This window comes from Leucoraja erinacea, chromosome 3 (genome assembly GCF_028641065.1).
Source record: "Leucoraja erinacea ecotype New England chromosome 3, Leri_hhj_1, whole genome shotgun sequence".
NCBI lineage: Eukaryota > Metazoa > Chordata > Chondrichthyes > Rajiformes > Rajidae > Leucoraja > Leucoraja erinaceus.
Window position 1 is genome coordinate 75,113,949 of NC_073379.1, and position 22,325 is coordinate 75,136,273.

Below are 22,325 nucleotides of genomic sequence, written 5' to 3' on the forward strand. Positions count from 1 at the left end.
CATCTACCACACACGGTGCCTCAGGAAGGCTGTCAGCATCCATTAAGACTCATCACACCTCTGTAACGGACTGTTTGAACTACTTCCCTCCGGCAGACGTTACAAGGCCCTCTACGCCCGAACCTCCAGACTCAGAAACAGCTTTATTCCCAGAGCTCTAGCGGCTCTGAACCGGCCCTGCTGAGTGCCCCCCACCCCCCCTGGACTGTCTCCCTCGGATGGTCACGATACACAGCTTATTTATTTATTTTACTTTTCTTTTTCATCGGTTGGAGCTGCATACTAAATCTCGTTGCCCTGACGTGCAATGACAATAAAATATATTATTATTATTATTATTATTATCTGGGGGTTGTGTTAACTCGTTCGGTACCGGTACAACAGCAGACCAGGTTGGAGGTTTGAGTCAGTGTTAACATTGGTGTCGGGGTTAATGTTCAGGCCGGGGTACAGGTGGGATTTAACCCTGTGTGTGTCTGTCTTTCTGTGTGTCTGTCTGTGTGCGTGTGTGTGTGCATGTATGTGTGTCTGTCTGTCTGTGTGACTCTGTATGTCTCTGTGTTTTTCTGTGTGTGTGTGTGTCTGTGTTTCTGTGGCTGTGTTTGTGTGTCTCTATCTGCGTGTGTTTCTCTGTCTGCGTGTGGGGGCCGTGGAGAGAAAAGGTAGGTCATGCCCCGGGAAGGCGGCAGCTGCCCCACGATGTCCACGTGAATGTGGTCGAACTGCTGCCGAGGGATGGCTAACTCCTGCAACGGCGCACAAACGTGTCGCTGCACCTTGGCGGTTTGCACGGGATGCAGGTGCGCGCCCAATGTCCAACCTACTTGCGCAGCCCGTGCCACGAAGCGGGAGGCTACAATCACCCTGATGGAGGGATGAGCAAGTCCTTGGAGCACCTTAAACACCCTGCGCTGCCAGGCGACGGGGACAATGGGTTGCAGAAATCCAGTGGAGACATCGCACAGCAGCGTTGCACCCCCAGGACAACAGACGTCCTCCAACTGCAAGCCTGATACCGCCATGCGCTAGGCGGCCATTTCCTCATCGACCAGCTGTGCAGCTGCCAGGGCGGAATAATCAATACACTCAGTGACTTGGAGAACGGCGTGAACCGCAGGTAACGATAAGGCGCCAGCCACCCTGTTGTACTTGCCCTCGACAAAACGAAGGGAGCTGTTGTACTCGGACACGTGCGCCAACTGCCTCTGCTGCCTTGCAGACCACCGGTCTGAAACCTTGGCAAACACGAAAGTTAGCGGCTTGTGATCCGTGAAGGCAGTAAATGTTCTCCCCTCCAGGAAGTAGCGAAAGTGGCGTACGGTGAGTTACAGTGCAAGGAGCTCACGGTCAAAAGTGCTGTAACGTCGCTGTGCACCAGAGATGCCTGCTGAAGAAGGCGAGTGGCCGCCAGCAACTGTCAACAACGGATCATGTTATATACCTCTCGAAGATCACACGGCCTCCTGCGCTCCAAGGAATAGTCCAAGCTTACCCAATTTCTCCATAATGCTCAGGCTCTCGAGTCTTAGCAACATGCTCGTAAATCTTCTCTGCACTCTTTCCAGCTTAATGACATCCTTCCCATGGCAGAGTGACCAAAACTAAACTCAATACTACAACTATGCTAGTTTACAAAAAGAGATACAAAGTTCTGGAGTAACACGACAGATCAAGTAGCATCTCTGGAGCACATGAATAGGAAACATTTTGGGTTGGAACCCTTCTTCAGACTGGAGATTGGGCTGAGAAAGCGCCCTGACCCAAAACATCATATTTTCATGTTCATGTTCCTCAGAGATGCCACCTGACCCGCTGAGTTACTTCAGCACTTTGTGCCTCTTTTTCTCCCCTTATATATTTAAATGCAGAATTTAAATCCAGAAAATTGTTTAAAAAGCAGATAAAGGTTATTTCATAATTTAACCATACTTCATTCCCAATGAACATAGCACTACATCAAAGGTTTTTGGCATGACAAACCAACAACTAATTTTGGAAAGTACACAAAAATGCTGCTGAAACTCAGTGGTTGAGGCAGCATTTACACAGCGAAGGAATAGGCGACGTTTCGGGTCGAGACCCTTCTTCAGAATGATGTCGTGGGGGGGAAGGGGGGGTGAAAGGAAATGGTGGAGACAGTAGGCTGTGGGAGAACTGGGAAGGGGAGGGGAACGAGGGAGAAAGCAAGGACTACCTGAAATTGGAGAAGCCAATGTTCATACCGCTGGGGTGTAAACTACCCAAGCAAAATTTTGGAAACGTTGATCAAGTGTTTAGAAGCAAAATAGGTACAACATGTAGAACTGCCTTTGTATGGGTTAGCATTTTCTATCAATCTTTTATATCCGGTGAAAAATTGGACGCTTAAGAAACTAAAGGATGAATTCCACTCTGCTTGAAGTTTAAAACTGAATAAATATAAAGTAATTAAAAAAAACTTTATTTTTCAGAAACAAATTTCACAAATAATATAAAAACATGTAATTTTAATTTGATTAAACTGATCTTCCAAACCTGTCATGTAAGAGTACATGGCAATAACCTATTTAATCTAACACAATCCTTTCTTCATTTACACGACGTTTCAATGCTTGCACATCTTCAACACTTATTTCATGGAGAGTCACAACCTGAGCAGAGGCAAGTGCTGGATTGAATTCAATTGTCATCAGGCAACAAAGATCCACTAACTCCTGCTGGCATTTCTGCAACCCTGCAGTTACTTTTTTCTGTTTGGTGGGACATTTTATTGAGACTCTCATTTCATCTACTGAGAAACCAATCAGACTTCTCAAAATATCATCACTAATTTCTATATCCATGTAGGCAGTACCATCTGATATTCTAGCTCTGATGCTCCAAAGACCACTATTACTTGCAAGTTTGTCTAGTAACGTAACAATGAAGCCTTTGACCTGTACCACAGTTATCACATCAGGTTTGTTATTCAAAAGTAATTTTAAATATGTAAACGGTGGAGATTTCAATTCGATAGAATCTTTGGGATATTTTCTCCATTTTGAGTGGCAAGCTTGCTTAAAACTACCGCCATTGCTGGAAGAATTTGTAATTATTTCAGATGTAACGCACACATTTTCAGAATTAGCCACATGAATTGGTCTACTGTCAGATAGCTCACATGCACTATGCTCTTTGTGTTGCTGTTCCAGAGTGAGAATACTGGTATTTCTTTCCATGGAGTTAATGCTTGATTTTTTGAATAAATTGCTTGATTTTCGAGCATTGAAATTAGATAACATGGAACATTCCTCAGCATTTTCAGTATGTTTATCACTTGTAAAATGTTTAAGATGGCTTTGTAACCTCTGATCACAAGTGTCATAATCTGCTTTTACACTTTGCTCTTGAAATGGGTTAGATTTGCTGTTAGCTCCCATTGTTACAACACATCTTGTATTATTTCCCGGCAGATCCCCTGTTAACAACACACAAGAGTTAGGGGACTCATTTATTTCTCCAATGGCCTCAATTTCTGCATTAAATTCATCTTGCAAGAACAAATCATCATCAAGTTCATCCAATGGAAACTCATCAAAGTCTTCATCATTATTGTCTAGTAAATCTTTGTTTTCACTCTGAATTTCTCTTGAGCTTTGTTGCCATTGGTTATTCAGAGTGCTGGTTGGCTGCTGTACACCATCTGAGATACTGCTTGAAGTACCAATTTTACTGCCATACCCACTTTCAGAATCTAAATTGGGGTCCATAAACAAGTCATCATCATCAAAGCCAGCCAATAGCTCATCATCTGAAGGACCCAGAAGCTGGGACATCCCATTGGTCCTTTCAGCAGGATGTTGATCATTAGTATTCACTTGTGTTACAGTAGCATAATCTGATTCCCCAATTAACCTTGCAAGTATTCTCTCTTGACAGTTTTCTTTTACAAGGTTCTCCACTTCACCCCCAAGCACCCTCACATTTTCACTTTTAAGCAGCAGGACTCCTAATCGGCAGGCAATGTTACCCAGTAACATGATTTTTGTGCCTGTTGCTAGGTTGCAATGAAGGACATGAATAGGTTGGTATTCCATTGCTTGGAGATCCTGGACTCCATCAGTTAATTGCAACATTAACATTCGAGTTGGTTTGGCTTCCCAAGATCTCTGGGATATTTGAGTTGACGTTACTTGTTCATTAGTGATGTCCTTTCCCCTGACTTTCTGCAGCTGGCTGTAAGCAGCTTGACTGACATCAACCAATGAATCAATCTGCACACAGTAAAATCCACTGAGCTCAGTTTTATGTATTTGTGAGATTCCATCTGGCAAAATTTGGTGCTCCAGATCCCGGAGATCAGTAAGAAGCCATTGCTCAAACACTTGTTTGTTGATAAGGGCCTGTGTTAAGGTAGTATGTTGGTTCTCTTGTTCAATCCACTCTAAACATGCCTGAAGCCAGTGAGAAGGGACTTTGAGGTGCCACGTTGCTTCCAGCCACTTTTCTACTCTTGCAGAAAGCATTTTAATTTTCCAAATTGAATTTAGCGGTCTTAAAATCCATAATGAAACCTAAAGAATCACAAAAAAACTGCATTGGATTTACTAACATCACAATTTTTGTACTCTTTCCAAGTTATGAACATTTTAGTAAATTTAAATGTTTATTTAAGTTTCCTTAGTATGTTTTTTTCCATTCCTCCCACAAGATGTGGCTTTTTCTGCAGGTTATGTAAATGCTAGTGCACTAATTACTATTAACGTTTTTTAGTTGCATATGGAAACATTTTTACATATCTAGTAACGTGATGAAAAGGGTATTTCGCTTTTTACGGCATCCTAGCTGTCAGATTTATTGCCTTAATCTGACAGCTTCTCCCTTACCATTCAAAGCACCTTTGATAACTGGAATTATGGGAAGAATCAAATTTTACTCATGAAACATAAATCCCACTCACTCATCACATGTGTATGTTTGGGTGAGTTTCACCTGCTGAGTTTCTCCAGCATTTTTGTCTACCTTTGATTTTTCCAGCATCTGCAGTTCTTTCTTAAACATGTGTATGTTTTTTTCTGTCTGCATTAATGATTGTGGCAATAAGATCAACTTTCCTTTCAGAACCTGACATTCAATGCAGTAAACTATAAGGTTCAATGCTACTGTTTCAATAACGCAAGGGAATTCAGGATTCCCCAACCAGCACACAAAAAACTAGGAATTCCATATCCAACTCCCATACCTTTGGTACAATTTTCTTTATTACGGCGTGCATGAGAATAAGTAAAGGTGAAATTCAACCCTATCCAATTCCCGATTTATCTCTTGGATTCAATGCCGAATCATCAGGGCTGGCCTTAAGCCGATTGCTCCCAATTGGGCCCCGACATCCACTCCCGCCGCTGGCCCTCTCCCTCCCTTCTCCTCTTCCCTCCCTTCTATCCTTCCCTCCTCTCCCTCGTCTCTCTTTCATTTCCCTTCTCTCTCCTTCCTCTCTTTTCCCTTTTCTCCTTCCCTCCCTCCCTCCTTTCTCTCCTTCCCTCCCTCCCTTCTCTCCTTCCTGAGTTGGATGATCAGCCATGATCATATTAAATGGCGGTGCAAGCTCGAAGGGCCGAATGGCCTACTCCTGCACCTATTTTCTATGTTTCCTCCCTCCTTCCTTTCTCTACTTCCCTCACTCCCTTCTCTCCCACAGACACATACAACTAAGTTAGGATGGGGTGGAAGCCCAAAAGGTAGGATGGGGGTGAAGCCCAAAGTTTAATGCCTGGACTGGTTTTTCGACAATAGTTATTGGTTTGCCAGGATCTAGTTAATTAAATCACCTTTTTTTTAATCATTTCACAGTCACTGAAACAAGTGGTATAGGGTGATTTCACCAAAGGTCAAATGAGCGCAGATCCCCCCTCACGTGACCGAAAAATTTAACTGGAGGACATATGTCACTTCGGTACGTTAGTGAATGGGGAAACACGCACTTTCACACCCGTTAAAAACATGGAAAATGGCCGATTTTTTAGCTGAAATTTTCTGTGCTAGTCGGGGTGACCGTGAAGCACAGCGACCGTTTTCCCTGTTTTTAACGGGTGTGAAAGTGCGTGTTTCCCCATTCACTAACATGTACCGAAGTGACATATGTCCTCCAGTTAAATTTTTCGGTCACGTGAGGGGGGATCTACGCTCATTTGACCTTTGGTGAAATCACCCTATTGTAACTATGTACTTTTCAGAGGTGATCTGCACATTTTTGTTAGGCTTACAAGTATGCAATTTTATATTAAAATGTAGCTTAGACCGGTTTGGTCCATTAACTCGCAGGCACTTTTTAAGCGCACATTTTGATTACTTTCCATTTTACCATAGAGATATAAAGTCTATAATAGACTTCATTTGTATTCCTATGATTCTACAGACCTTGGCTGGGAGCCTGGGACTCGCCAGTATTGTTCCCAATTGGGCCCCACACCTCCTAAGGCAGGCCCTGTGAATCATTGTATCTACCTACGACAAGGCCACACAAAAAATTGCCCCATGACGAACGCTGCCATTTACTTATCACCTTTCTCGAGATATACATGGCAATATTTCAGGCCAATACCGTCAAAAGTTGTTTCCAGCGTACTACCTTTCGTGAAGTGTGGTTGCTTCATATGATGCACATTTCTAATTATATGATACGATAGAACTTTATCCCAGGAGGGAAATTGAAATTGATTTTCTCAACTTTCCAGTATCAGTAACGACAGATGATATTGGGACCCATCAGGTCAATTAGACTGTCCTGTGCAGAGAATGTTTCAGGTTGAATGTGTTAATGAAAGGTATTATCTATGTCTTAACTGCACTCTCCATTGAGAATGCCCTAACTACCCAGTGTTATAAACACGACCTAGTGGAGGAACTAAGCGCGTGGAGAACCTGCTTCAGGACAAAGAGAACGGAGCAGCGGACGAACGTAAAATACACCGCAATCATACAGCACCAGTTGAACTACGCCGCCATTGTAATTGTCAGGGGAAAGTATTTAAACCAATGTAGCGATGGAACCTATTGAAACATATCTATTTATTAATCTATGCGGATTAATAAGGAAAGATAAATTAAAGCAATGTCACATTCGCGCGATATTTCCCATAATGACCACCACTAAGCAGATACAAAGGTTGTCACCAACCAAGGTCCACAACACGGCCGCCGCTCCCTACTCCAGCGCGCTCTCCGCCATTAGACCGCAGCGCCCAGATGCGCGCCAAACACGCGGCAGCGCCGCCGAATATCGCGACGCGTCTTCGCCGTCCGTTGGCGCTTCAGCCTCAGCGCCCTCCAACACAAAAACATCTCTGAAGAAACATTCATGTTAGTCGACATTTCTTAACGTTGGTGACCTTGGTTATAAGCAGTTATTACAAGTGAATAAGGCTAAAAATCTCAGAAGGAATCATGTTTAATGTATTTTATGCAAAGATACTTCGCTCTTGTACCTTTGATTTTTATGTTATAATTTGATTAAAAAAAAGCGACGAGAGTGCAGATTGTGTGACGCCTACGATTGACGCGCGTCTCAGCGAATGGCAGCAGGCCGTGTCCCGAGTGACGTCAGGAGTGTAAGAGAATGCTTTGTGTCCGGACCAATCAACGCGGGCCTGAAGGGCGGGACGTGCCGCCGCTGGGGCTCCTGGGTAAAACGCTCGCCACCGCGCCACAGCGGTCCATTTTGCTTCGCTTGGGTCTAACGCTCAGCTCCTGATCCTTTCGCAGCTGGTATCTTAGGTAAGTAGGGAGATTAAAGACGCTCAGCTCGAATTTATTCGACGATATTTTTAAAGCAAATGTTATTTGTTACTCATTAAAAAGAAACAAATATCGGTATTGTGATTTTGTGCGAAGTACAATTGAGGCACGCATTTCTACCGTGATGTGGGAAGTTGGGGGCGGTGCAGGGCGGCGCGGCAGACATTTTAGGTTTAGCCAGCTCTTATTCACGCCAATTCTTGGCGTATCGTAAGATGGTGGAAATGCGAGTTGTTTTCAAAATAATTAAAATTGTTCTCCGTCCGCCTCAACATCTTCCAAAGCAAAAAGGTCGCCTGGAATGCGGGCCTGAAGTGATGTGTGGCCTTGGTTAGAACCTGTGCCGTCGTAATTGTTCACGAACTCTTCCTCTTTGTCAAGTCACGAGATAAATGGCGGCGGGTTTAGTAAACTCCCCTCTCTCAGCGCAAAATAGGGGCAATCGATGCGAGCCCCTTGGCTGGGCTGGGCTGCCGCGCCGCCATTTTAAAGGGTGGCGGTTGATTTTGGAACGTCTCGGCGGTTCTGGAAGCGCTTTGGTTTCGGGGGGGGAGGTGGGGTGTCGTGCCTGAGGAGATGGGGGGGGGGGGGGGGGGGTGGAGGTGGTGCCGAGCCGGTGGAGATGGGGGGGGGGGGGGGGAAGTTGACCGGGGCAGCTCGAGCCGCCGCGCCGGAAGTAACCCCTTCGCTCCGCACATTTCGCTGTCTCATAGTCGGCGCCATTTTAAGGTGAAACGTTGCAGACGTTGAGCGGAGCAGCGATGGCGCGAGTGTAATAAACAGCGATCTGCCTGCGTTGCCCCGTCTTCGCGGAGAAGTTCGTAGCGACAGAGACCGTTTTCCGTCGGCTTGATCTCGCCACCTTTAGAGTGGCTGCTCTGGTTAGGGTCGTAATATGTTTATTCCTTAATTATGACCCTTGTGTATTTCATGTTTTGAGGTGCACCCATTATCCTAACGGCGCTCGGGCTGCCGGAATTAATCAAGCGCTTTCGCGTTTTATTTGCGCCACGCGTTTAATTTCCGATGTGAACAATTAGAAATGTCCATCTGTCCATATTTTCTATTAGCGCGTTGTTCTGATAATAGCTGGGGAGTTAGTTTCAGCTGTCAGTGGTGGTTCTGGGTGGTGTCTGAATGAATCTATTTATAATAAAATAAAAATTATGCCACTCTGGGAAGAATTGGGTAGTGGCGGTTTAAAAGCTGAAATAAAATACTGAATCATTTTGGAATGTGACATCAATGATTGGCCTTATATAATATATTGGCGTGTAGGAAAGAGCTACAGATGCTTTACACCGAAGATAAGACACAGAATGCTGGAGTAACTCGGCAGGTCAGACAGGATCTTTGGCGAGAAGGAATGGTTGACGAAGGATCGAGTCTGAAAAAGAGTCTCGACCCTCTGAAGTTCAGATCCCATGGCTAACTTATGATCTTATGTTTTCAATGCTTGCAATTAAGTAGGGTGGCAGAATTCAGGACCCATTTTATTATGGAAATAACGTGAATGCCTTTGTCAGCAATTTGTGTAATTATTTCCATTTGACAAGTGTATGATAATGTAAGCACGTGTTGATTAATTAAGATTCATTCTACTTGTGCTTGATCGACAGTACAAATTGTTGGATGGATAACATATTTGGCGTAATGGTTTTGTGGTGGTAGCAATGGGATGTTGTAATTCTGAGCAATATCCAATTGAATTAAAATTAATCTACACTAATTACTCCATTGGTTAAAAATCTATTCAACCTGATGGTTCAAAAAATGAACTTGCAAGAACTAGACAGCAATCTCATAATAGTTGAGTGTTTAGTCTGCTATTAGACAAATACAAACATACAAATGTAACCCATTGAACACCATGTCAGTTTGGGTGATTTTAATGGTTAAATTTCATGTTGGGGCTTTAAAATGCCAGTGTTTTTAAGGTGAAGGGGACTGAATGGCTCTACAGAATAACTTGGAAAATATCTTGTCTTACAGGCGAGCTGCATTCTTACATATTCTTCACTTTACTTGAAACTTACAATGGAGACTGATCAGCAAGACATCAAGTATAACAGCCCAGAGACCAACGGTAGTAGTCTTAGCCCTGGTTCTTGTATGTTTTCCTTTTTTTTCCATTTATTATATAGCTATTGATTTAAGGGCTGATTTAAAAACTAGCATAAGAACATTGCTTGTTTTTTCTATCGGTCCTCTGTATTGTTATTGGCTGTTTTAATGAATTGATGAAATGTGCAGTTTTAATCGGTGTTTTACAGACCAATCATAAAATGAACACCTAAGTGAAAGCCAAGGCTAGGAATGGCATCTCCATGCACGAGTATAAGAGGAAATTGGGTAGCGCAAAGCTTATAATGGATGCAGTAGGCCACAATATTGGTAACGAGTTGTTTTCCCTATCTGATCACAAAACTTCCCTTGCATCCCATTCTGATTTTGAACAGTTGACTCCCCTGTCCCATTCATTGGTAATAATTTCATCCTGTATTCAGGGTGTTTTAAAGCACATGAGTGACCTCTACATTGTTCATCCTTAGCCATTCTTCCATCCCTTTATCTATGGGTGTTTGTTCTACGTAGCCTGGGGTTCACATTCAACTTTTGCTTCCGTTATCCACAAGTGTGGTCAGACTGGTTTCCATTTTTTAGGTTTGTATATCAGATCATTTGACATTAAATCCTTTGTGTGTGCCCTTGTATGCCCGTGCGAACAACCCAGCTTTCAGTTTATCCAAGCTCTGCTTGCATGGATTCCACTTCCCCATCTGTACTCAACTTGAATTGTCCAATGGTTTACCAAATCCCTTGTGGTTTAATAACCATCAATAACTACTCTGGTTGTGTTATTTGTTGCTCTGTAATTTCCCCTTGTTTTGATTTATTTCCATATTAGCCCAGTCCCACTTTTTATTTCCAGTACGCATTATAGAAGTAAATTATTGATTGGTTCTTGTCAGAAACTTTGGTCGCCACTGTTTCATGTCTGAAGTTGAATACCCTTCCATTGTTAATTGTTTGCTGTAAAAAATAGATTGAAGTTGGATGACAATTTTAGGCTCCAGGTACAAAAGAATCTGAAGAGCATGCTGCGTTTAATACTTTCTAAGGTCTAAATTTCTTAATCTTTCTGTTCTCTACACAAATGCTGACTAACCAGCTTCTGTCATTTTGTACTCAAGCTTTTATTGTTGCTCGTCTCGTTAACTAGAATTAAATGTGATTAAAATTTGAGAAACTTTATGAGACTTAGTTAAATATGTCCATATTTGTCATGGCAAGTCATGTAAGAAATATGTTGCAATATTAAACAGGTAAGTGAAAGTAGCATGATCTGAAACTAAAGTTAGTGTGCCAAAAACGTTGTTCGAAGCTTGATATCTTTTTTTAAAAAACGCACAAAACTTTCAGGCAAACGTCCTGCTGAGGACCATGATGGAGAACAAGCCTTTAAGCGGTCTCGGAATAATGACCAGTGTGTGGAACTACGGCTTCTCTTGCAAAGCAAGGTAAGATGGCCTTTTCCAGTTTCCAGCATACTTATCCTGTCTTTCTAATGATTGTTACAGACATCAATGTGTTCATATCATAGTAATGTGTTGTCAACACATTTGCTGAGGATACCATTATGATTTTGTTTTTTAAGAATGCTGGTGCAGTAATTGGAAAAGGTGGCAAAAATATCAAGTCATTGCGCACAGACGTGAGTATATATCTATAGTGTAGGTTAAATTCATTTAGATTATGCATTTTGTCCAAAACAATAGTTGTAATGTTGAAACCTTCAAAATTATAATTTGTAAATGCATTACTAGACAGTCAATGAAATTTGGACATATTTTAAAAACTAGTTAATAATGCTGTTCTGGGAAGTCTATGGAAGTCATTTATAATAATGTGTGTGAACCATTAAGCTTTCTTTACAAATGTCTGGGCTGGTTCTGAGGAGATGATCATTTTTTTAAACTAGAGTGCAGTTTAAATTTTTATCATAGATGAGTTTCATGTAAGGTGTCCATAATTGTTTAGTTTTCCTTCATTGTAGCATATCCTTATTATGTGAACTCAAATATTAAATGGAGAAACATTGCAGGTGGCTGGTGTAATCTGGAGTGTCCCAGAGTCAGAACTTAATTTTTTTTTTAAAGATGTCCATCTGTTCTTGCTTCAACAGCTATTCAGATGTACGTGAAGGACAAAGACTGCTTTATGTAAAGAAGAATGCTTGATATGAAATTGGGTATAGAACAGTGTTAACTGTTTCCATAGATAATGGGAGGCAATGTTTCGTAAAAATGAAGCTAAACAGAATTTGAGTAACTAGTATAAATAGATGCCCATTAGCAGCTAGGTTTAATGTTAAAGTTGTGTTGAATTACTCAACATAGTTTTTCCTTTGTGAGGAATATTGTTTAACTGTTTTTCTTAAGTGCAGTTATGAAGTTCTTCCATTGTTGTGTAGTGTCTTCAGAAATCTGTACAAAGGATATATATATATATATATTTATAGAGTGATGAGAATAGATTTTATAATATAATTCAATTAAAATTTACTCCTTTTCCCCCCTCTTCCCTCTCCTTGTTTTTTTGGCCAATTATCTCCGTTGCCCTTGTACTGGATCGACTTGTTCCCTGCGTTGCCCATCATGACGTTGACCCATCTGTCCCTTGAACACCCATCTGAATACCCTGGTTGGCTATGCCCATAATGTGCTCAAATGCCAAATGGGCACCAATACCTGAACGTCACTGAATGCCCTTGCCCAATGCCAACAACCACGAACGCCTTTGTGACCAATGCAGTACAATGCCAGTGTATCAGTCCCAGACAGCAGTGGCCCCGAGCGGTATGTCCCAACAGTTTATGACTCACTGCCTGATTAGAACAAGGAATTGTATCTTATAACCTGAATTTGTTGTTATTAATTAGTAGCCCCTTATAGAAAGTGTACTGTTCAAGTTATTTTCTGTCTATTTTCCCCATTTAAGTCTTTTGTGGCTGGTCTTTATTACGTGAGTTGCCCACCCAGAGCAATCCACTAATTCATTTTAATGGAAGGAGCACAGCTTCAAGTGTTGCATTTTTGCTGCATTGTTAATCATTTGTTAAATCTGCCTTTCTTGCACTGTCCTTGTGGCCCACCTTGCTCCTCTTCCACCCTCCTTCCCCCTCCTACCACCCCACCCCGTGCCCCACCCAGACACACCCATTACCTATCATAGTTTTCCAAGCTAACTATTGTCACCCACTACCAACTTTCATTTGTTCTGTCTCATTGTTTTGTCTTTTGTTTTGTATTGATTTATTACAGGGGCATAGTAGTGCTGTTTCCACAACTAGTTTCTTAACTTTTCTCCAAATTTCTGTCAAACACCTTTTTTAATACTGTTCTCCATGATACTCACATACCTCTTCTGCTTTTGCCTATGAGAAGGTGTGCCAAAATTGCTAATTTCCAGGGGATTCTCAAATTACTGGTGGTGGGGAAAAATGAATTTTCCACTTTTCTGCTCTCAGCTATTCGTCGTTTTCTTGCCCACTTAATCTGAGCCCTTCCAGTTATCCTTTTTTTTTACAAAACTGATTTAATTTGAAATGTTAATAATTATTTAAATTTGCATGTTTACTTGTAAATATTTATAATGGGGTTTACTAAATATTGTGTAAAATTAATTTTAAAGTAATGATATTGATATTGACATTGTCTCAGCATGCTATGAATGGCTTACTCACTTGTTTATTTTCCTTCCTCCTTAAATCGTTAATGGTTTCAAAAAATGATTGGCAGCATATTGAGTATAAATGCAGATATTGAAACAATTGGTGACATATTATCGAAGATCATCCCAACTTTGGAAGAGGTGAGTTGAGTTCAGTAGATGGTTTTGGTTAAATAAAAACTGGGCTTTTGCTCCTTCAGCTTATCTAAGCCTGGCATTTTAATTTTAAGCAGGTTCATTTACTATAGTTCAAGAATTTTATACTTTGTTATCAAACTTTTGACCCTACAGTACCAGCACTATAAAGGAAAAGACTTTGACTGTGAACTACGTATGCTAGTTCATCAGAGCCAAGCTGGAAGTATTATTGGTGTCAAAGGAGTAAAGATAAAGGAACTAAGAGAAGTAAGTTGTGTTTTAACTCCTTTGGAGTAATTTTAAACATTAATGGTGCATTATTTGCCACCGGTACAGTGATTATTTTTTTTGGGTATACAGTTCAGTACAAGTATTGCTATTCATAAGCACTTAGATATAACTTGGATAAGCATTAATGTACCACCCCCACCGTCAGACTACATTTACTCTGGGCGAGCGAGCGGGACCTGGCTGCGAGTCCTGAATATCATTGTCACTGGCATATGAGGTATGGCTAGGTTATCCAATGGCCATTCTAACTATCCAAACTAATGACCATTTGTTGTCTAGTCCCTTAATAAAATAAGTGCTTGTACTGAAATGCTCCTTCGTTTCAGACCACACAGACAACCATCAAACTGTTCCAGGAATGTTGTCCTCATTCGACCGATAGAGTTGTTCTCCTTGGTGGAAAGCCTGATAGAGTGGTTGAATGCATCAAAATTATCCTAGGCTTATTGGCCGAGGTGGGTACTATTTCACGTAAAGTCAAGAGTGTTTTATTGTCATTTTACATTGCGACAAAGCATGTAATTGGCCATTTGTTTGTTGGGCACTGCAGAGGAAGGTTGAGTTACCTTACAAGAGCAGAATTTGTCTTGTGCAATTAGTTGCATTTATGGGCAGTTATTGAAGTACAGATCCTCTGGGCCATGGCAGAGTTCTGTTCCTGTGAACATTCCAGTATCTGCAAGTCAATGCCTGCTGAGAAATATTGTCCCATAGGAATAGCTGGTCTAAAAAAGTATTTTAAATATTTGCCATTCTTAATTATTCTTGACTGTTTTAAACAGATATTGCTGTTTAAAGCCCACACTATGATTTACAGTTTAAAACTTTTTTTTAAGTCTCCGGTCAAAGGACGTGCTCAGCCATATGATCCAAATTTCTATGATGAAACTTACGATTATGGTGGGTTTACGATGATGTTTGATGACAGAGGAAGACGTCCTGTTCCTTTCCAAATGCGGGGTAGGGGTGGACCCCATCCTCCTTCACCTGGATATGAACGTAGGGGTCCTATGGTAATGCCAAACAGGGGTGGACGGCCCATGCCACCACCGAGAAGAGATGCGTATGATGACATGAGTCCACCAACACGTAGGGGTCCTCCACCTATGCCACGCACTGGAAGAGGTGGCAGAGGTGGTCGTGTTCTTCCCCCCCCACCTCCACCCAGAGGGTGAGTTTTTGAATTAATGTTGGTAAGCTGAAGATAGTGTGAACGGTAATTGTAATAAGTGCTTGTGTGCTTCAAATAGTTGTGGGAAGCTGAAGATAGTGTGAACGGTAATTGTAATAAGTGCTTGTGTGCTTCAAATAGTTGTGGGGTTTTTATTTGAGGGTAGCAAAATTATGTTGAATTTGTATTATTTTCATATTGAATACTCAGCATTAGTTAAAATCACTGTTTGCTTCTCGTACCCATTCAAATGTATGGCTGACATGTAAAGGGTTCTATGATAAAATATCTACCAATATGCCATTGGGCAGTCTGTAAATATTATATTTGTGTACTATGAACGGGATATACCATAACTAGTTCATACAAGATAAGTTGTTAACAATGAACTTGCTGGGGACAGTTTAAATGGGCCCAGGTTGAAGTAAAATTAATAGAACCATTTGCTATATTTCTTGACACCAAACTGAACCATCCTGACTTGCCAAAGTAGTCTGGATTTGGGGCAGTTGATGTGTTTACAAATAGCTCCCATTTCATTGTAGTGACCGTACTCTCTATGGCAGGAACAGAATGTCCGAGCGATACGATGGCATGGTAAGTCAGATCTTCTCAAACAAACTATTCTTAGAACAACAATCAAATGTGTGTCAATTTATAATTGTGCGATACACGTGGGTATTTGTGCAGAATTAATTGATATTTGAACTAGATTATCTTCAAACCTTTTTAACAAACTAACATGTAGAATTACTAAATGATGGTGAACACTAGATAAGTAGTGGGAATTTTATAACAATCAAACTTCTAACATTGTAGCTTATGGGTTGTGGAAATAATGCCCTGTTTGTGAAAACAAATGTGTTAATATTGTCCATTTCTTTCCTTCCTCTTCACGTGGCTTGTACAGGGTGGGTCTGGATATGGTAAGATTGATTACGATCCTTTATTATTTAAGCACAATTTCAACAAGTTCCTTTTTGGGTAACCCTTTTCCCCCTTTTCAGGTGGCCGTGGTGGATATGGAGACTTGGGAGGGCCAATTATTACTACACAAGTCACAATCCCCAAAGATGTAAGATTGATCATTTTATTATTTTCCCATTGATCTTTAATCTATATACATCTTTTCTGTTTTGACTAAAATTGGAGCATTTGAACAAACCATAAGAACTATTGGGTTATTGGTTGCATTTTTAAATTTACCTCGCATCTAATTCCTAGACGAATAAATACATGTAAATAAAAGCTCCCAGGATTTGTAGTATTTTTGAATATATAGTTGATCTGGTAATACTTTGAACTGAATTCCATATGAAGCATATCGCCAACATTTAGTATTATGTAGAAGGATTTACTGAAACTGCATTTCGTTTGGACCTCAAGGGGTCCAAATGACAATTAAATTGAATCTTGAATCTAATAAGCAGATGTATAATTGGTTTTGGTGCCACTGAGCTAGCTGCATTTTCCCTTTAGAACTAGGTTCACCAGCTACAAAAGCTGTCATGAATGTCAAGTTAATAATTATTTTTGAAACACTAAACATAACTAAAGATGTCAAATTAAATAGCCCACTTGTGTTTCCTCCTTAGGATGTTTTGTGTAGCAGTAGTGGTCTGAATTTGTACAATAAGTAATTCCTTTGCACTTCTACAGTTGGCTGGTTCTATAATTGGTAAAGGAGGTCAGAGAATTAAACAGATTCGTCATGAATCAGGAGCATCTATCAAGATCGATGAACCACTTGAAGGCTCTGAGGATCGCATAATCACCATCACAGGCACACAGGACCAGATCCAGAATGCACAGTATCTGCTGCAAAACAGGTAAGTAATTACTTAATGAACTGTTTGTGTACCATAATGTGTACTTTTAACGTGCTTCACTGACACTTGTGCATCTTTCTCATTTCTGAAACCTTCCTAGATCTGCTTTTAATGTTAAATCGGTGACATGCTTTATTGCAACAAATTCCGTAAATGGCATCTGCTGTTTTAATTGTAAACATGCCTTTTGTAAATCTGATTTGTTTTTGTCATCACTAGTTAATATTCAATGAGAATTCATTGTTAAGTGTAGATGATCAGTCAACATGTAATGTGGTCTGGTTCTGTGTGGAAGACTAGTGATTTTGTTGTTTTGGACAGTTGGATTGACAACAAATCACAGTCTGCCATATAGCGCAGGTCATAACTCTCCAGAAAGTTCTTAATTCTTTTATTCCAATAAGTTTTAATTCTTCCAAAAGTTCTGCAACAGCAAACTACCATTTTCTGTTCATCTTGCTGTGCTGTCCTTTCATATACGCAAGCTTTGGTTAACTGAAATTTTAGTGCTGGGTCGAATTGATCTGCACTCGCATCCGAACATTCATTGAAAACAAAAATGTTTGGTCAAATTTGTTTATTTTTTTTTTACCTGGTTTCTCCCCAGTGCAGCTACAGCAGCCGCTTTGCGCACTTAAGCTGACCGTGCGTTCAGATACCGCAGCTCCACACGAGAAAAGGTCAGTTTGTTAGTGGGAACGTTTTTATTTTGGTGGTGGAAAGGGTCAGATTTGGGGAATTGAATTTGTGAACAATTGGGTGTGCAACATTGCTGTTGACATCTGAAGGCAAATATTTCCTTTGGAAGTTCAGTATATCAAAAAATTTCGACCCAGCACTAGTGAATTGTTTTAATTGCATGATGTGAGCGCAGTTTCATTTTTAATATTGGATAGCTTTTTTGATCAAGATTAGGTAACATTCACAAGCATTTTATGGACCTGTTGCAGTGAAATGCCTTAAGCTCATGTAGTTTATAAATTAATGTAAACTTTAAACCATGGGTTGGTGGCTTGCTATTGTTTTGTGCATTTGAATAAACTAGTAATGTGGGTCAAAGTAAGGTGAGGGACCTTTATAAATGCTTCACAAAGCTAATCATATCTTTTTTCCCCCTTCCGCAGTGTGAGGCAGTACTCTGGGCAGTTCTTATAAAACAAAGCGGAGAAGATTGAAGGATCGCTGCTTTTTTTGTCACTGCTTTTGTTTGAAGAGCCAACATTCCTCTGCTTATTTAGATCACACTGGAAGCATTGATTATATTCTGCTTTTGATCATTTGTAATGTTTTAATTAGTGAACCTTAGCGCAACTTAGACAGTTTGAATTTTCCAAAAGTGGAGTGGATTCTGGGCTTTGTTTTGTTCTAAATGTTTCAGTGGTTTATTGTATTTCATGTAACTATGGTAACATAAGATGTACACTGTTTATGGACAATAGTGCTGGTAGTTTAAATGTGCCAGATCCATTCAGTACATGTGCAGAATGCAATCTTGTTTTGTAAGGAACATTTTATGGTTTTTAAAATAAACTAGGTAAACTAAACTCGTGTATATTTTGCTTGAGGATAGATTATTCACCATACTTTTGCCAGCTGAGAAACTGACAACAATTTACTGGTTAGTAATTAAACTGGATGAACTCCTGACTCTGTTTAACTTTTTTTAATTGGAATAATTTCTATTGCTTCTGCTCACAAAATTTGTCTTCCATTAATAGCATCATTAAATGTTATCCTGATTTGCTCAGGATCCCGGTGTTACCCTTGAGGTCCTTTTAATCACTACTGTAACCAATGCTGTGTAAAATGACACTTATTAGATGGTTATAACCTATATAGTACTTATAACTTGGAATGATCAGTTTTATAATTGTGCTGAGATGAAATTGCAATGCAGTAAGTTAAAATAAACACACTTGGAGGTAAGATCTCATTGTGAGTGAGAGATTTGCAACTTGATTTAGGGGTGGTTGGACTTGGTGCCAACAACATTCCTCTTCAGTTACAATTTAATTCGTTCCTGGCAGTAGTTACCATTGACTATAGTTCCAAATGCTGTTCTATTAAGCTGATTGGGGAACATCTGGGTAATGTAATGATTTGTTGGAGAACTTGGACCAAGTCCAGGACTGCTGTTACATTGGATAGAGAGTTAAGAAATTCAGGGTTTGTCATACACACTTGTTCATAGAAAATAGGTGCAGGAGGAGGCCATTCGGCCGTTTGAGCCAGCACCGCTATTCATTGTGATCATGCCGTACCTGCGTTCTTCCCATCCCTTCGTGCATGAGACAAGCATGCTTCATTTCCAGAACATTCTAAACTCGTGACGCGCGGTTGCACTTCGCTCTCTCTATCTCTCCCCCTCTCCTCTCCCTCACCTAAACCCCCTTCCCTCCACCCCATCCCTCCCTCCTCTCCTCTCTCTGTCCTCTCATCCCTCCTCACCCACCCTCCCTCTCCTCCTCTCCACCCCCCTCACCCTCTCTTGCCCTTCTGTCTGCTCCTTTCTCTCTGTCTCTCCCCATTCTCTCACTAACCCCCCCCCCCCCCCCCCCCCCCCCCCCCCCCCGCCTGCGAGTTGGGCTATGCATCAGCGGAGAGGGAGGGTATGGGTAAACGGTGCATATTAATATCAAGGGGGGTAGTTAGTGTGTATGTGGGGGGGTAGTTACTGTGTGTGACGCCGCATGCCGCCCCTCCCCCGCAATCTCACTACGGGGAAACACCCGATGGGTCTGCACTTGGTCTAGTGACTAAATAAATTCCTCATCTTTCCAAAGGATTCTTCTATTCTCAAGGTGTGCCACTCTATATCCAGGCCTTTAATTATTTGGTAAGTTTCAAAGAGATCCCTCCTCATCCTAAATGGCAAAAGACAAGAACTCTCATTTGAATGTAGTTTGAAGTTTTTTTTTTTTAACGGGGGGGGGGGGGGGACGGGACACCTTAAAAAATCTTTACTTTTGGCATCTCTGCAAATAGCTCATTTAGGAATTCAGGTAATTTTTTGTAAAGATTTTAATTGTATGAATTCATGAAATATCCTTTGGGGGTTAATTTGCTGGCGGTGGGCCTCCTGCTGCTGCGTCTGGTGTGCAGGAAGTTCTTCTGCAGCACACAGCCCATTGGAAGTTCTTCCCTCTAATACCGTGAGCTCGTCTTGTTTAGCATTGGGTGACGTTTCGGGTCGAGACCCTTCCGACTGACGTCGGGAGTGGAGGAGACATAGAATGTAGACAGACATTCTTTAGATCTCTAAAGAGTTTCTGATCTGGCAGATGTTTGGGGATTTTTCATTATTACAGAGAGAATTCTGTCATCAACTGTCTTCCATTTCTTCTGAATGATGTTCATTATACAGTTTATTTTGGTATGCCTATGGATTGGCTAATGTCTCTATATAACAGTTTTATTCTTGTTTCTCAGTCTTATAATGGCTTCTTTGACTTTCATTGGCACAACTTTGATCCTCATGCTGATAAACAGCAACAAAAGTTTCCAACGGTAAAGGAAAGACTGGGCGCTGAGAGTATTAAGGAGGCATTTAAACACACCTGAGCAAATAAATAAATTGGTCTTTATCCCAAACATTACATTACATGAACCTGGGAATCCATGTACACCTTTCACTGAAAGTAAACATGCAGTTATAGAAGGCAGTGAAGCCATGTTGGCCTTCGTAACGAGAGGATTGAGTACATGAGTAAAAAGGACCTTGGAAACAGGAAATAGGTGCAGGAAGAGGCCATTAGGCCCTTTGAGCAAGCACCGACATTCATTGTGATCATGCCGTACCGGCTTTCTTCCCATCCCTTGATTCCACTAGCCCATAGAGCTCTATCTAACCCTCTTTAATTCCATCCAGTGTTTTGGCCTCCACTGCCCTCTGGCAGGGAATTCCACAAATTCACAACTCTGGGTGAAAACGTTTTTTTCTCACCTCGGTCTTAAATGGCGTTCCCATTATTTTAAAACTGGCCCCTCCTGTCGTTGTACAGGGCCCCGGTGAGACCACATCTGGAGTATTGTGTGCAGTTATGGTCCCCTAATTTGAGGAAGGACATCCTTGCTATTGAGGCAGTGCAGCGTAGGTTCTCGAGGTTTATCCCCGGGATGGCGGGACTATCCTATGAGGAAAGATTGTAAAGACTGGGCTTGTATTCACTGGAATATGGAACATAAAATTATGTTAAAACATTTTCACCCAGAGAGTTGTGAATTTGTGCAATTCTCTGCCACAGAAGGCAGTAGAGGCCAATCACTTGATGAATTTAAAAGAGTTAGATAGAGCTCTAGGGGCTAGCGGAATCAAGGGATATGGGGAGAAAGCAGGTACGGGTTACTGATGTGGATGATCAGCCATAATCACAATAAATGGCTCAAAGGGCCAAAAGTCCACCTATTTTCTATGTTTCTATTCACCGGAGAGGCTTGGTCAATACAAGTGTAGCCTAACCTCTGAGATTGGAGTCCAGCCAACAGGCAGAAGGTCTATAACCATTTGGCAAGTAAACATTTGTTACACTACTGCTAAACACTGACAAATTGACTTTGTAAAGCCTCCATTTATCGAGAAAATGCATTCTCAATCGGGGAATAACCCAATAATTCCTGCAGCCAGTCCCAAGTGATAGAGGGCAGTAAATCAAGGGATATTGTAGTAGTCATTTCGCTTATCTAAGTATTATAATCTAACCAGTTACCTTTAAATTTTATCTGCCTGTAATTATGTGGGTGAGATTTATACGTAGTCTGAGGCGTGTTCGCGGCTGGGATTCTCGCGCAGACTCGCTAGTAGTTTTTAGTTTAATTTGAAGAAGCATAGGGGAGACCGTGCACGAGTTTGACCACGAGTAAGATAAAAATGTACTAATACAAGAAGTTTGGATGAATATCTTACTGTTTTTACTACTATAATAAATAAACTATTAATTAAGTTTGTTGGAAGATTTATCTTTCGACGGCATATCTCGTGGTGAGTGCGTTTCAATTATGTCCTGAACCCTAAAGGACTAAAGGAAAGAATCCTTGAAACAATATGAAAATGTGTCACTATACCTAGAGTTGAAAGCTACCTTACAGCCAGGAGATAGAAGATTGGTCCCATAGAAGATTGGGCTGGATCTCTGCCAGAGATTCTGGCTCCGCAGAAGTGGAACTGAAGACTGGTTCCGTAGAAGAGGAACTGAAGAAGCTAGATATCTGCCAGAGATTGGTTTAGAGCCTACCTGACGGTAGGTTAAGGAACAACCATGCGACTTATCTGAAGATGAAAAACATCACTGATCGAAATTATGCTGTAAATTTGAAAGCTCGAACACTTTAATTAGAACTGCTTAACGTGATGCCGTGAAATGTTCGACTGTTTCGTCGCATTTAGTGAGCATGTGAGTTCGAAAATAATTAGA

General features: G+C 41.1%; 2 protein-coding genes across 11 annotated transcripts; one reads left to right on the plus strand and one right to left on the minus strand.

Annotated features, from left to right (window-relative positions):
* Nucleotides 1-2,436: 2,436 nt before the first annotated feature.
* rmi1 (RMI1, RecQ mediated genome instability 1, homolog (S. cerevisiae)) lies at nt 2,437-7,360 on the minus strand. Its single transcript, XM_055632948.1, has 2 exons — nt 7,136-7,360; nt 2,437-4,532 (listed from the first exon to the last, which is right to left on the minus strand). Exon 2 carries the CDS (start codon nt 4,482-4,484, stop codon nt 2,547-2,549), a length of 1,938 nt encoding a protein of 645 aa, XP_055488923.1. The 5' UTR covers nt 4,485-4,532; nt 7,136-7,360; the 3' UTR covers nt 2,437-2,546.
* A 216-nt stretch (nt 7,361-7,576) lies between these two features.
* On the plus strand, nt 7,577-18,559 carry hnrnpk (heterogeneous nuclear ribonucleoprotein K). Of its 10 annotated transcripts, none has more exons than XM_055632952.1 (15): nt 7,578-7,731; nt 9,745-9,862; nt 11,176-11,273; nt 11,411-11,467; nt 12,568-12,611; nt 13,554-13,626; nt 13,777-13,890; nt 14,241-14,369; nt 14,751-15,085; nt 15,631-15,682; nt 15,996-16,011; nt 16,093-16,160; nt 16,745-16,914; nt 17,522-17,594; nt 18,039-18,559. In XM_055632952.1, the coding sequence occupies exons 2-14, from the start codon at nt 9,790-9,792 to the stop codon at nt 17,550-17,552; spliced, it is 1,260 nt and encodes a 419-aa protein (XP_055488927.1). In that variant the 5' UTR covers nt 7,578-7,731; nt 9,745-9,789; the 3' UTR covers nt 17,553-17,594; nt 18,039-18,559. The 10 variants fall into 10 exon arrangements, with proteins under 10 accessions (XP_055488933.1, XP_055488934.1, XP_055488927.1 ...); XM_055632950.1 differs by having other exon boundaries at nt 13,554-13,625; nt 13,767-13,890; nt 17,527-17,594; XM_055632957.1 differs by having other exon boundaries at nt 9,745-9,838.
* The last annotated feature ends 3,766 nt before the right edge of the window (nt 18,560-22,325 follow it).